The 15,340-nt window shown below is 41.1% G+C and overlaps 2 protein-coding genes and 1 long non-coding RNA gene across 5 annotated transcripts in view; 1 reads left to right on the top strand and 2 right to left on the bottom strand.

The window, feature by feature from the left end:
• Nucleotides 1–3,110: 3,110 nt before the first annotated feature.
• LOC124273002 lies at nucleotides 3,111–10,635 on the top strand. The gene is made up of 3 exons (XR_006897520.1): nucleotides 3,111–3,195; nucleotides 4,824–4,826; nucleotides 10,531–10,635. It is a non-coding gene; the product is annotated as an uncharacterized LOC124273002 (long non-coding RNA).
• A 2,611-nt stretch (nucleotides 10,636–13,246) lies between these two features.
• On the bottom strand, nucleotides 13,247–15,124 carry LOC124273000. Of its 3 annotated transcripts, none has more exons than XR_006897518.1 (4): nucleotides 14,613–14,654; nucleotides 14,406–14,561; nucleotides 14,194–14,349; nucleotides 13,247–13,930 (listed from the first exon to the last, which is right to left on the bottom strand). XR_006897518.1 is itself a non-coding variant. In XM_046708237.1 (4 exons), the coding sequence occupies exons 1-4, from the start codon at nucleotides 15,111–15,113 to the stop codon at nucleotides 13,542–13,544; spliced, it is 930 nt and encodes a 309-aa protein (XP_046564193.1). In that variant the 5' UTR covers nucleotides 15,114–15,124; the 3' UTR covers nucleotides 13,247–13,541. The 3 variants fall into 3 exon arrangements, 1 of the variants encoding a protein (XP_046564193.1); XM_046708237.1 differs by lacking the exon at nucleotides 14,613–14,654 and adding an exon at nucleotides 14,849–15,124 and having other exon boundaries at nucleotides 14,406–14,525; XR_006897519.1 differs by lacking the exons at nucleotides 14,194–14,349; nucleotides 14,406–14,561; nucleotides 14,613–14,654 and adding an exon at nucleotides 13,975–14,036.
• Nucleotides 15,084–15,340, bottom strand: part of LOC124272999 (uncharacterized protein YMR196W-like) — a 54,279-nt gene continuing 54,022 nt past the window's right edge. The window contains exon 20 of the mRNA XM_046708236.1: nucleotides 15,084–15,221. Within this exon, the coding sequence (XP_046564192.1) occupies nucleotides 15,128–15,221 (94 nt within the window). The 3' untranslated portion in view covers nucleotides 15,084–15,127. The remainder of the gene's footprint in view (nucleotides 15,222–15,340) is intronic.

The raw sequence follows: 15,340 nt of genomic DNA, 5'->3' as shown, positions 1-15,340 counted from the left end.
AGCAACCAATGGTTGTTGGAAGATGTGACTGACTGGATGGATGGTCATTGTCGGTGACATGTTTTGGTGCATGTCATATCCCAATTGTATAGATTGATGCTGGTGGAGTCAATCAATTAGTGTCTAGTCCACGTGTGATTATTCACAGATAGCCACCTTATAGCTGGAATATTGTTGTGGTGTTGGAAGAAACAAACAAGGGGTTGCGTTTTGGGGATTTTTTGCAAAATGGCAACTGTATGTTTCCATCTTCACCTGTACAAGTTCAGTCTGAAATATTACACTTTACAACACAATGGAGACAATGAGATCAGAACCCTCATGGTGAAGCAACGTTGCTTACTTCACACCTAAACTGCCTGTTTACACACATAATTTATGAATGTGAATATTTATGTTGCCCTTCAATGCAATAATCGGGTAATGATAATGAAATGTATAGTGTCGTTATTCTGAATGGTTCAACAATGTAGCTTGATGGTAACGATTGGTTCAAGCTTTCAATGTCTACCTCATTTGATTTTTGTAGACCTTGTGGTTTTCTTAGGGAAGCTGTAATTTCACATCGTGGAATGAAACGCATAAGACTCAATTGATGGAATTTATTTATTGCATTTCTGCCAGTACGACATTGTGTGTCTGGTTACAATTGTTCAACTGCATATTGAAACCTTAATAAAACATTGCATCCTGTATATTGTATTTGTTTCAGGATTTAAGTAAAGCGTTTGTCTTCATACAAGTCATAATGAAAACAAAGATGATAATATTCATAATATTTCATTGTTATCTCAGTCCGTATACATGTACTTTTATATGCTGTTGAAGGATGCACTAATGTCAGCTGGAATATGAATTTGAGGAATATTTGATTTTGATATTTTCTTCTGCTCTCCTGTATGTATATGGGGATCAGTTTTCTAGAAATTCACTAATTATGTTTTTCAAGCCTTTGTATCCAACACAGTCTAGTAGTTTAAGCATTTGTGAAGCTCATGTCTGCCATGATATTGCAGGAATATTGCTAAAACCGACATAAACTATACTCACTACTCATTAATACTAGGACAACTATTTGAAGCACTGTAAAATCAGTTTGACACCAGCATTACAATGCATTTTTGTTTGAAAGTTACAATCTTTGTGGGTTCAAAGCTCTCCAGGTCACAACCAGTTTTACAATCTCAGTGTCTTCTGTAAGCAATATTAATTTAAAATTGATAATAAATGTCTTATAAAACAATTAAATTCAGTTATATGTTCAACAATGATGTTATGTTTGTAAATTTTGAAGCTGGCATGAGTGCATTCCTTTATGAACCACTCTTTTATGAACCACTTTTTCCTATAAATGAAAGACATAATTTTTCGATACAATGCACAAAGTGAAGCTCTTTTCCTGTCCTGAAATGTTTGGAAACTGTCACGTTTTTGTTGACTGTTTGGTGAGCGGTTGCTCTGTTACAAGGGTAAATGTCTGTTGTTCCTGTGATCCATTGTCTACTGGGATGGAGAGAGGAAGAAGTCGTCGTTTTCTTGTGATACAGATTTAAGCTCTGTACAATTAAATATTATTAAAATCATTATGCCAATAAAGTTCGTCTGTTTTTCTTGACATCAATTGGATGTGTTGGAAGGTGTCAACACACTATTCAAAAGGAGCATGTTGAAATACTGCCGTCATGTATTTAGATTTTAACTATATTGTGGCTACCATTCAAAGAATCCTAGAGGCCAGTCTTGGATACCTCGTGCTGGATTCATGAAAGCTGAATATTCTCTTCAAGAGGTTGTATACTAAGAAATTATCGGCAAGTTACATAAAAAGTCATTGCTCTACAGCTTGTTCAGCTTGACCTGAGCTACTCTGCATGACCCGGGGGGTCAAAAGGCAGGCCAAGTTAACTTCATTAAAAAGGGGAGCAGAGAATGTTGTTAATGCCTAAAAGCCCGAATCAGAAACATTAAACCATCTCTAGCTTCCTTTTTAAAGAAAGTTAGGGCGACCTTGGTTTGGCTGTTGACAATGAACTGACAAAGGTGCACCTGTTCATAATAATGGACCCAACCAGTTGTGACATGGTAACGCAATGCATTAGTATTCACTTAATCAGGGCAAGCTGAGCAAGCTGTAGTAAAAGTGATTCATTTCAGTGGAGTGTCGCGTCTAATCTAAATATAGTAAAGTATTCATCTTTGCTCAAAGTTCTGGAACATTTTGAAACTACATGTAGTTTGACCCCTACCGCCATTGCATCTTGCATGAATCACAACATATTTCGTCAATAGTAAATCTTGGACAACTATAAGGTCATCTGCATATTTACCTTCCTAAAACTATACCCGGAAGTGACATATTGTACATGGTAGCAGTGTGACATGTTTAAGGCTAAAACGTATTTTACTGTGTATCAAACTGAGTAGAAATACAACACACTTGATATGGATATGCAACTTCTTTATTATTTACACACGACGTTTCTGGGCTAATACTTGCCCCTTCATCGCCTGATGAAGTGTGTAAATAATAAAGAAGTTACATATCCATTGACATGGATATGGATCAGGCGATGAAGGGGCAAGTATTAGCCCAGAAACGTCGTGTGTAAATAATAAAGAAGTTGCATATCCATTGACATGGATATGGATCAGGTGATGAAGGGGCAAGTATTAGCCCAGAAACGTCGTGTGTAAATAATAAAGAAGTTGTATATCCATTGACATGGATATGGATCGGGTGATGAAGGGGCAAGTATTAGCCCAGAAACGTTGTGTGTAATAATAAAGAAGTTACATATCCATTGACATGGATATGGATCGGGTGATGAAGGGGCAAGTATTAGCCCAGAAACGTCGTGTGTAAATAATAAAGAAGTTGCATATCCATTGACATGGATATGGATCAGGCGATGAAGGGGCAAGTATTAGCCCAGAAACGTCGTGTGTAAATAATAAAGAAGTTGCATATCCATTGACATGGATATGGATCAGGTGATGAAGGGGCAAGTATTAGCCCAGAAACGTCGTGTGTAAATAATAAAGAAGTTGTATATCCATTGACATGGATATGGATCGGGTGATGAAGGGGCAAGTATTAGCCCAGAAACGTTGTGTGTAAATAATAAAGAAGTTGCATATCCATTGACATGGATATGGATCAGGTGATGAAGGGGCAAATATTAGCCCAGAAACGTTGTGTGTAATAATAAAGAAGTTACATATCCATTGACATGGATATGGATCGGGTGATGAAGGGGCAAGTATTAGCCCAGAAACGTCGTGTGTAAATAATAAAGAAGTTACATATCCATTGACATGGATATGGATCGAGGTGATGAAGGGCAAGTATTAGCCCAGAAACGTTGTGTGTAATAATAAAGAAGTTACATATCCATTGACATGGATATGGATCGAGTGATGAAGGGCAAGTATTAGCCCAGAAACGTTGTGTGTAATAATAAAGAAGTTACATATCCATTGACATGGATATGGATCAGGGTGATGAAGGGGCAAGTATTAGCCCAGAAACGTCGTGTGTAATAAATCGAATGATGAAGGGCAAGTATTAGCCCAGAAACGTAAATAATAAAGAAGTTGCATATCCATTGACATGGATATGGATCAGGTGATGAAGGGGCAAGTATTAGCCCAGAAACGTTGTGTGTAATAATAAAGAAGTTACATATCCATTGACATGGATATGGATCGGGTGATGAAGGGGCAAGTATTAGCCCAGAAACGTTGTGTGTAATAATAAAGAAGTTGCATATCCATTGACATGGATATGGATCAGGTGATGAAGGGGCAAGTATTAGCCCAGAAACGTTGTGTGTAATAATAAAGAAGTTACATATCCATTGACATGGATATGGATCGGGTGATGAAGGGGCAAGTATTAGCCCAGAAACGTCGTGTGTAAATAATAAAGAAGTTGCATATCCATTGACATGGATATGGATCGGGTGATGAAGGGGCAAGTATTAGCCCAGAAACGTTGTGTGTAATAATAAAGAAGTTACATATCCATTGACATGGATATGGATCGGGTGATGAAGGGGCAAGTATTAGCCCAGAAACGTTGTGTGTAATAATAAAGAAGTTACATATCCATTGACATGGATATTGATCAGGCGATGAAGGGGCAAGTATTAGCCCAGAAACGTTGTGTGTAATAATAAAGAAGTTACATATCCATTGACATGGATATGGATCGGGTGATGAAGGGGCAAGTATTAGCCCAGAAACGTCGTGTGTAAATAATAAAGAAGTTGCATATCCATTGACATGGATATGGATCAGGTGATGAAGGGGCAAGTATTAGCCCAGAAACGTTGTGTGTAATAATAAAGAAGTTACATATCCATTGACATGGATATTGATCAGGCGATGAAGGGGCAAGTATTAGCCCAGAAACGTTGTGTGTAATAATAAAGAAGTTACATATCCATTGACATGGATATGGATCGGGTGATGAAGGGGCAAGTATTAGCCCAGAAACGTCGTGTGTAAATAATAAAGAAGTTGCATATCCATTGACATGGATATGGATCAGGTGATGAAGGGGCAAGTATTAGCCCAGAAACGTTGTGTGTAATAATAAAGAAGTTACATATCCATTGACATGGATATGGATCGGGTGATGAAGGGGCAAGTATTAGCCCAGAAACGTTGTGTGTAATAATAAAGAAGTTAACTTCTTTGAGTGGCATTATAGAAGTTGGGAAGTACAATATAGAACAAACTTTATGGATAACAACTTCTTTTTATTCGTGAGTGCTAAATCTAGTGAACCCACGAATAAAAAGAAGTTGTTATCCGTAAAGTTGGTTCTATATAATAAAGAAGTTGCATATCCATTGACATGGATATGGATCAGGCGATGAAGGGGCAAGTATTAGCCCAGAAACGTCGTGTGTAAATAATAAAGAAGTTGCACATCCATATCAAGTGTGTTGTATTACCCTACCAACTTCTAAATGCCTATAAACTGAATAGAAGTTTCAATGGTTTGGGTTAAAAACTTAATTACATACTAATCTTAATGAAATTCCTAAATAATTTTTAATATTAAAACTAACTAGTGAGATTAGATGCTTGTGGCAAGTAAATGTTCGACACTGTCAAATGCTAGTACCTCGTGCAATAGTAATAATAATTATCCCCCGCAACGCGTTTTGCGGGGGTATTAAAATGGACTCCGTCCGTGCGTGCACATTTGTCTTTTCCGGAGCAGAACTCTAAACCCGTTCACTATTTCTTCACCAAGCTTGGCACATAGATAGATCTGGTGGTGTACTGGTGCCTTTTAGTAGTTTTGGAATTCTGAATAAAACATTTTTGGCGTTTCCATGGCAACAAGTTCGACTTAGAATGAAATTAGTGGTAGTGCTCTTTTCCGGAGCAGAACTCTTAAAACCGTTCACTATTTCTTCACCAAACTTGGCACATAGATAGATCTGGTGGTGTACTGGTGCCTTTTGGTAGTTTTGGAATTCTGAATAAAATATTTTTGGCGTTTCAGTGGCAACAAGTTTGACATAGACTGAAATTGGTACTATAGTTTGGCATGAAATGCATGTGGACCCGTTTTTTGTAAATATCTCCGTCCAATGATCCCAAACTGTGCAAGTGGATGTTTTGTCAGACAACCTAATCACATTGTAAATCACCGATTTTATGCATTTGTATTAAAGAATCTGTCTATGTAACTGTCAACAATATAAACAGCAGAACGCAGACGGCTTGCAGAGGGAGGGAGCCAATGACCTGTAACAGCGGCAGTGTTGGGTCATAAAGGTCAACGTTCGTCAATGTAGGTCAGCTATGCACGTGACAGGTATGAAGAGGTGTAACGGGTCGTGAATAGGGTAAGGTGGGTGCCAACTGTTAACCATCATACGGAGTTTGTTTCTCTGAGTTGTTCAACATTAACCACAAAACCCATTAGTGAGAATTATACTGTAGGTTAAAATCTTTAAATTTGTAATGTTAATGTCATATTTTGTTTATGCAGTACCTAAGTGGAAATGCATTTAAAGAACACAGAAAGTATATTTACACTATATCTTTAATCGGACCACCTATGGTTAGAACTCAACAACTGTTAAAGCCCCGTTCCCTCGGACACAAGCACACACAATCATGCACACTCACTGAAGAAAAGATAGAATAAAGGCAAAAGTGTTATGTTTTGATGTCGTTCATATTCCAAATTGAGCAATGCATTTCTAATAGCTTTAAGCATATAGATAGTTAATATATATATTTTCATGATAATTTTATGTGAAATGAGTGTTTCATGTTACACTATAAGTCGTTGGAATTAGTCAGTGCTGTCATTGTTAAAAGAAGGTATATTTCTTTGAGCATATCTGGCTGGATACTATTATTATATATAAATATAATAACAGAATTAAACTTCATCAAGTTCACTCCATTCTTCCACAGAGGAGTCATCAGTGTCCAGACGAATGACAACTGGATTAACTGTTTGCTCCTTCAAGCCATCTTCGAGCCAGTACTCTTTCTCCACCTTCTTGACATGTTCAACACATGCATGCCAGCGTGCAATGTCAATGTCACATATAGCAGTGTTGACAATGTGCTTGACATCATTCAACTTGAATGATTGATTTTTCCGGGCCACTGTACTTTTAAGGTCTCCCCAGATAAGTTCGATTGGGCTGAGATCACAGTGGTACGGTGGTAATCTCAAGACGTTATGGCCGTGTTGGCGTAGCATGTTGTCAATGTTATATGTGGGTGGAGGTTTGTTAGGTTTAATCAAAGAGTACAACTGTGGTTTAGTGGCCTTAATTGAAAATTGTATATTGTTATTTGTTAGCCATTGCTGCATATCTGACTTCTTTGTATTGGAAGTTGGGCACCTATTGTTTGGATCTCGAACACTGTGATCGGGAGCATTGTCCATGACAAGAAGACTTTTGTAAGGCAGAGCTGGCAACAATTGTTCCTCAACATACTGTGTGAAAACCGTTGAGTTCATTTCTGTATGATAGTCCCTACCATCTGTGCTCTTTGACCGAAATACCAGATCACACCCAGGTAGGAATCCACGGTGGGAACGAGCATGAAGAACGATTAGACGTTCACCTTTGCCTGTTGGTATTTTCCTACCATCACTGGGATCAGTGGGTAGCCACTGTCTGGCAGCAGTATGGTTTGCATTGACCCAGGTCTCATCCAGATATATAGGTTCGAACCCATCCTCTCTTGCCTGCTTAATTTCTCTCAGATAGTTACACCTTATTTTCACAATATCAGATCTCTCACACATTAAAAGTTTCTGGTTTGCTACCTTCTTGTACTTGTATCCAAATTTGAGCAGTAGTTTGCTTAGCATAAACCCAGGAACATTAATGTCGTGATGCTCTGCAAGGATGTGTTTTAACTTTCTTGTGGACAGGTGTTCATTTCTAGCGAATAGCCGGCGAATGACATCTCTGATGACCCTGATGTCAAAAGAATCTAACTTTGGATGCCTACCTTTTTGTACAAGGTTTTGTTTATTGGTTGTTGGTTTATTTTTCACAATTTTTAGCACGATGTTCTTTTTCATGCCAAGAGCAAAAGTTGTACGTTTCATGTAATCCGACACCTTATAAATCGGTTTGCTACGTTTGCTCTCTTTTTTAAAGAATATTCAACACATTTCTAATTAAACGTTTAGCATCATCTGAATAAGCTTTCATGATGACAGCTAGAAGTAGTCAATGTGAATGATCCAAACGGTCTATCACTGTGCAGTGCACAGGTAACTATCATGAACTGCACGTGCATTTACCTTTATGACCCAACACTGCCGCTGTTACAGGTCATTGGCTCTCTCCCCCTGCAAGCCGTCTGCGTTCTGCTGTTTATTTTGTTGACAGTTACATAGACAGATTCTTTAATACAAATGCATAAAATCGGTGATTTACAATGTGATTAGGTTGTCTGACAAAACATCCACTTGCACAGTTTGGGATCGATTGGATCATTGGATGGAGAGATTTACAAAAAAACGGGTCCACAAGCATTTCATGCCAAACTGTAGTGCTCCTTTCTGGAGCATAACTTTAAAAACCTTTCAATACTCTCCTTCCACTTTTCTATATACACACCTAAATATTTGACATAATCATAACTCGCAGACATAATCATGAAGAGTACTTTGCCATTGCGGGGGGATATTGATGACTTTGTCTTCTTCTTATTTTTGTCTTGTATTGTGCCTAGTTTCCATCACATATGCTCGGCGGTGCTGCATACATCGTTAAAAACACAGTAAGAGTATAAGAGTTCTATTCAAAGCCATCTTGAAGAAGTAGGTTTTCAGCAAGTTCTTGAAAGACGACTGGGACTCGTCTGAGGCTGACTGGAAGATTGTTCCATAGAGCTGGTGCTGCTACAAAAAAAAGGCGCTATCACCCATTGAGGTTTTAGTGCTTGGCATGGTTAGGTCTACTAATGCCTACAGTGAATAATGCCTACAGGGAATAATAGCTACAACGTTTGCAGTGACAGCGATACGCTTACCTGCACACAAGTAGATTGTTCCACTTAGTGTGCACTATTGCCTACAAAGGGATTAGGGGAGGCCAGCAAGGAGAGTAAAGAGTAAGATCAAGAGTATTAAATCGTTAGCTAGCTTATGTTTTGATAATTCCATACGCATTTAGTTCTCACACGAGAAGGAAATTGAAGAGTAAAGTAATTAATAGAGAGATTATTAAAGGGAGAAGGAAATGTATTGCTTTAAAATTGAAGAATAGAGTAATTAATTGAGAGATTATTAAAGGGAGAAGGAAATGTATTGCTTTAAAATGCTTGTGATACAAATCTTCATTGCAAATCATGGCAAATCCCAAGAAAGTCGAATACTTCACATCACAGAAAGGAGGACAGCAGGTACTCTTGGAGGGATACCGCTACAGACTCAACAACAGGCGACAGACGTGTGTACACTGGAAGTGTGTTCAAGGTGGCTGCTTTGGCAAGTGTACGACAGTCGGACAGTTTGTTCGGAATCAGACCCCACACAACCACCCACAAGAAGACCAGGTAGCCCTGATGATTGCCAGTTCCCCTGAGGCAGCGGGTACAGACTGAGACGACGCCAGTTCAGGTGATCTACGATGAGGAGATTTCCCGACTATGAAGAGTGGACTCTACAAGCAGAGACGGAAGATGATGCCGCCACTTCCCCAGACGCTCAGCGAGGTTCTACCCGACTTCTTCAAGGAGACTACAGATGGACTGCCCTTCCTCTGCATTGATGACGGTGATGATGACAAGATTCTCTGCTTCGCCACAAGTGACCGCCTGACCCTCCTGCAAGAAGTGGACACCCTCTACATGGACGGCACCTTCTACTCCTGTCCTCCTCTCTGGGATCAGCTGTACGTCATCCATGGCCTAGTCGGAGGGAAGATGACCCAGTTGGTCTTCTGTCTACTGCCGAATCGTCAACGCCGCACCTATGAACGCCTGCTACGTCTCCTGAACGACAAGATCCAGCAGACAACGGGATCGCCCCTTCAGCCTGATGTCATCCAGACGGATTTCGAAATCGCTGCCATCAACGCTGTTGAGACCGTCTTCCCAACTGCGACGTCCGTGGATGCTATTTCCACTACAGCCAGGCTCTCTGGAGGAAAGTACAGAACCTCGGCTTCAGCCAAAGCCTACCAGCAGGATCCTGAGGTCCACAGATGGGTCCGACGAGCAGCAGCACTCCCCTCCTCCCAGTGGCCATGGTACAAAATGCCTGGATAGAGGTCATGGACGACGCCCCTGCCATTGGACAGAAGGATGAGTTCCAGGACTACATCACCAGTACCTGGGTAGACAACCATGCACGGTTCCGAGCCGGACTATGGAATCACCGACACCAGCGCCCAAGGATCGAACAATCATCTCGAGGGTTGGCATTCGCATCTCAACAAGACCGTCTAGAGAGCCCACCCGAACATTTTCGCTCTTGTGAAGGTTCTGCAGAAGCTGGAGAAAGCGGAGAGAAATAAGCTGGTGCAGATGGCTCATGGCCCCGTCCCCCACCCCGCAAGAGGACGTACACAGAAATTGACCAGAGACTCACTCGTCTGAAGGCCCTGACATCTGGTATCAAGACACCCCTGGAATTCCTGACTGCTGCAGGATATTTGATCAAGCTAGCTTGAAAACCAAATGACTATGTTGATGAATGTGTGAAACTGTGTGTATACATGTAAATTACTTATGGTTACCACAATGACTTTATTAATGAATGTGGTAGTTGACTCAGATCTATATATGTATATATAATTGAATTAATTAATTTTAATCCAAATAAATGACTTTTTATTTATGCAATTTATTTATCTCAAAACAAACTACTTTAAAGATGACTAAAGTTTATCTTTTAAGATAAATGCAACAAAAATATGTAAAATGTACAATCTTTAAATGTAAAATCTTACTTTACTGTTTTCTATAAAGACATTTTTTGAAATAGGACCAATCTTGAGACTAAAAGGGACATGTAGGCAGACTTGGCAGATCAGCAGTCTGTTACACTTTCTAATATCATACTATTTTAACATAATTTGTGCTCATAATCTGTTTGAGACTTGGCATTATAAAGTTGATGAATAGTAATAATTTGAAAAGTTTGTTTGGCATATGATAAGAAAAGTATGATACTTTATGGATAAAAACTTCTGTATTTTATTATGATGGGACGTTTCCGTATAGATTCTTATACTGTTGTCAAGCAAGAGTAACGTAATACAGTACAGAACCGACTCATATACATGTGACAGGGATTAAGTAAAACAACATGAGCTCACAGCTTGTGTGACCCTCCACAATGAAGTTTCTGCCATACCTGTCGATTGTCAAGGCGATAATAATAACGCACTCTGGAATAGATAGAAGAATATTTATTACCTCTTGAAAACCATAAAAGTTTTGACACCAACATGAGTGTCTCTTGTAAGATTTACCTTTCAATGAATTACAGTCAAGAAAACAGTCTGTTATAATGTGACCTTTGGTCATCTCCATGGAGTAGCCAATCACAGACCTGGAATTCAATCTCAAACAGGTGTGACAAATCAGGTTTCTTGTTTCCAGTGTTAGAAAGTATGTTCACCACGCAGGCATGGTGGGCGAGCTGTCTAAGGCCCCAGGCTTGTGATCCAGCGAACTTGAGGTGCCGGGATGGATCCCACCTGTGACCTGCTGTAAAAACCTTGGAGTCATCTTTGTGTGCAGACTCTTTCAGTGTTGTCACAACCCCTAGTGTACAGTACACAACCCTGTGCACTCAAAAGAACCTACGAATCCGTTGGCAAATGACAACATGCGTGCCACATAAATATGTGCAAACACCTAGTTGCTGGTACAGCAACGTGCAGTAATGGGTACCTCGTAATGATGGGAAGCAACATTAACTCGGTTTGCCTAGTGGCTGCAAGAGTATGATCCCCAGGAAGTTGAGATTGATAATATGATGTCCCCTTGAGATTGACATCCAATGATTGAGGGGAAAAACAAAGCACCTATGAGCAGCTGAGCTGGATATTGGCATTATACAAACATTAGCATAATAATAATAACAATAACTCCATCACCAATGAATACTTTCAGCACCTGGATGTAGTTGATAGTTTTAATCAACAAATCAAGACACAAACTGGTTCTAGAATAATGGGATTTGCACACCAGAATTAGATATTTGTTGCATGATAAATAATGCTGTCTCAGAGCCATCTACTTCACACTTCTGTTAGGCAATAGTAGTGTTCAAACAGAATTTACAGATAGAGTGGGCTTCATAAAGAAGTAATATTTTTTCATTTCAATGTAAGATGCTCTTCCTTTCTACACATGACATCAGTGGGTGTTCACGAGTGATGAAGGAATGAAGTCTGTACGAATCTGTTACAATACATAAGGGCTGTATGACATCAGTGGGTGTTCACGGGTGATGAAGGAATGAAGTCTGTACAAATCTGTTACAATACATAAGGGCTGTATGACATCAGTGGGTGTTCACGAGTGATGAAGGAATGAAGTCTGTACGAATCTGTTACAATACATAAGGGCTGTATGACATCAGTGGGTGTTCACGGGTGATGAAGGAATGAAGTCTGTACGGAATCTGTTACAATACATAAGGGCTGTATGACATCAGTGGGTGTTCACGAGTGATGAAGGAATGAAGTCTGTACGAATCTGTTACAATACATAAGGGCTGTATGACATCAGTGGGTGTTCACGGGTGATGAAGGAATGAAGTCTGTACGAATCTGTTACAATACATAAGGGCTGTATGACATCAGTGGGTGTTCACGGGTGATGAAGGAATGAAGTCTGTACGAATCTGTTACAATACATAAGGGCTGTGACATCAGACATCAGTGGGTGTTCACGGGTGATGAAGGAAATGAAGTCTGTACGAATCTGTTACAATACATAAGGGCTGTATGACATCAGTGGGTGTTCACGGGTGATGAAGGAATGAAGTCTGTACGAATCTGTTACAATACATAAGGGCTGTATGACATCAGTGGGTGTTCACGGGTGATGAAGGAATGAAGTCTGTACAAATCTGTTACAATACATAAGGGCTGTATGACATCAGTGGGTGTTCACGGGTGATGAAGGAACGAAGTCTGTATGAATCTGTTACAATACATAAGGGCTTATGACATCAGTGGGTGTTCACGGGTGATGACGGAATGAAGTGTTACAATGTATGAGGGTGGCATGGCAAGTATTCAGGATAGTCTTGCATTTCCAATGTTGTCCGTCACTTTTCACAGAAATACACAACAGAGCATCAAAACAGCAGTAACAGATTTGATCACAGAATTCACTGGCCAAAATGACATTAAAAACATTGAAGTTATAAAATACCTAACAAAAGGTAAAAATGAGTACTTACTACTGTAATCTGTTATTCTCATCATTACATGCATACACATTTCAGAAAGGAGCTAGATTCAGGCAAATTTACCTCCTCGCAAGTTTGGGTCAAAATTGTTACAACACTTCTTGGTTCTCTGGCCATTTTTATAATGATTATCAAACTAGGTATTATGATAATTTACTTAAACACTATTTCCTTGTTTGATACATAGCAATGGATAAATAAAGAGTACAACTATTCTCCGATATTTTTAACAAAACAAGTACAGTGGAAGCCCTCAAAACAGGCAGCCGTCCAATCCGACATGCTCTCAATATCGGCACTAGAATTTGGTCCCGGCAGAAGCTAGTTAATTTATGATCATTTACACGCCCTCCAATCCAGTGTCAGTCTATTCCGTATTTCTGCACAACAAAGACCGCCCAATTGACAGTTTGTACAGTTATTAACACTCTCTAAACTGGCATCTGGTATCTCGGCTCTCCTTTTTATTGGCTGATTGGCCGAACGTGTATTAACAACACAGTGAATACCATCGGCATTAAGCTCATTGATGTTGACTGATAAAAGGAGTATGGATAAGGATTACCTAAGTAGGCGACACCCTCTATACAAGCATTATTTGCTAGTCCCAAAGAAAGCCGGTTTGGAGGGTTTCCGCTGATGGTAATATGATGTTGGGGTGGCCAAGTGGGTAATGTGATGACTTGTCTTCTGCCTTCCTGTCTGCTGGGGTGGCCAAGTGGGTAATGTGATGACTTGTCTCCAGCCTTCCTGTCTGCTGGGGTGGGTAATGTGATGACTTGTCTCCAGCCTTCTTGTCTGCTGGGGTGGCCAAGTGGGTAATGTGATGACTTGTCTCCAGCCTTCCTGTCTGCTGGGGTGGGTAATGTGATGACTTGTCTCCAGCCTTCTTGTCTGCTGGGGTGGCCAAGTGGGTAATGTGATGACTTGTCTCCAACCTTCCTGTCTGTTGGAGTGGCCAAGTGGGTAATGTGATGACTTGTCTCCAGCCTTCCTGTCTTCTGGGGTGGGTAATGTGATGACTTGACTCCAACCTTCCTGTCTGCTGGGGTGGCCAAGTGGGTAATGTGATGGCTTGTCTCCAGCCTTCCTGTCTCCTGGGGTGGCCAAGTGGGTAATGTGATGCCTTGTCTCCAGCCTTCCTTCCTGTCTCCTGGTGGTGACCAAGTGGGGTGACCAAGTGAATGTGATGACTTGTCTCCAGCCTTCCTGTCTCTGGGGTGGGGTGGGTAATGTGATGACTTGTCTCCAACCTTCCTGTCTGCTGGGGTGGCCAAGTGGGTAATGTGATGACTTGTCTCCAACCTTCCTGTCTGCTGGGGTGGCCAAGTGGGTAATGTGATGACTTGTCTCCAGCCTTCCTGTCTGCTGGGGTGGCCAAGTGGGTAATGTGATGACTTGTCTCCAGCCTTCCTGTCTGCTGGGGTGGCCAAGTGGGTGGGTAATGTGATGACTTGTCTCCAACCTTCCTGTCTGCTGGGGTGGCCAAGTGGGTAATGTGATGACTTGTCTCCAGCCTTCCTGTCTGCTGGGGTGGCCAAGTGGGTAATGTGATGACTTGTCTCCAACCTTCCTGTCTGCTGGGGTGGCCAAGTGGGTAATGTGATGACTTGTCTCCAACCTTCCTGTCTGCTGGGGTGGCCAAGTGGGTAATGGCATGACTGTCTCCAACCTTCTTGCCTGCTCGGTTGGGTAATGTGATGACTTGTCTCCAGCATTCCTGTCTGCTGGAGCGGCCAAGTGGGTAATGTGATGACTTGTCTCCAACCTTCCTGTCTGCTGGGGTGGCCAAGTGGGCTTGTCTCCATGTAATGGCATGACTTGTCTCCAGCCTTCCTGTCTGCTGGGGTGGCCAAGTGGGTAATGTGATGACTTGTCTCCAGCATTCCTGTCTGCTGGGGTGGCCAAGTGGGTAATGTGATGACTTGTCTCCAGCCTTCCTGTCTGCTGGGGTGGCCAAGTGGGTAATGTGATGACTTGTCTCCAGCATTCCTGTCTGCTGGGGTGGCCAAGTGGGTAATGTGATGACTTGTCTCCAGCCTTCCTGTCTGCTGGGGTGGCCAAGTGGGTAATGTGATGACTTGTCTCCAGCCTTCTTGTCTTCTGGGGTGACCAAGTGGGTGATGTGATGCCTTGTCTCCGTGATTCTTGTCAACTTCAACATTGCTGCCATTTCAGTTCCTGTTGTCATGAATTAACCCCTTTATCTTGATGGGCTTGTCTACAGCCATGTTTTCTGTAGAGGAACTCCAGCACAAGCGCCGTCCAGCCTGTCTGATGGCTGCAACACATCAAACGTAAACATTAAAATTGTAAAATCTGGTATAACAATACTATCTCACTTGACTATAGGGTATGACAATGGTGTCTTATCGGGTTATAGCATATAACAATGTTATC

Source organism: Haliotis rubra, unplaced genomic scaffold (genome assembly GCF_003918875.1).
Source record: "Haliotis rubra isolate DU_JTF1 unplaced genomic scaffold, ASM391887v1 Scf175, whole genome shotgun sequence".
NCBI lineage: Eukaryota > Metazoa > Mollusca > Gastropoda > Lepetellida > Haliotidae > Haliotis > Haliotis rubra.
Note: the sequence above shows the minus strand (reverse complement) of the source record. Positions and strands in the feature narration are given on the sequence as shown.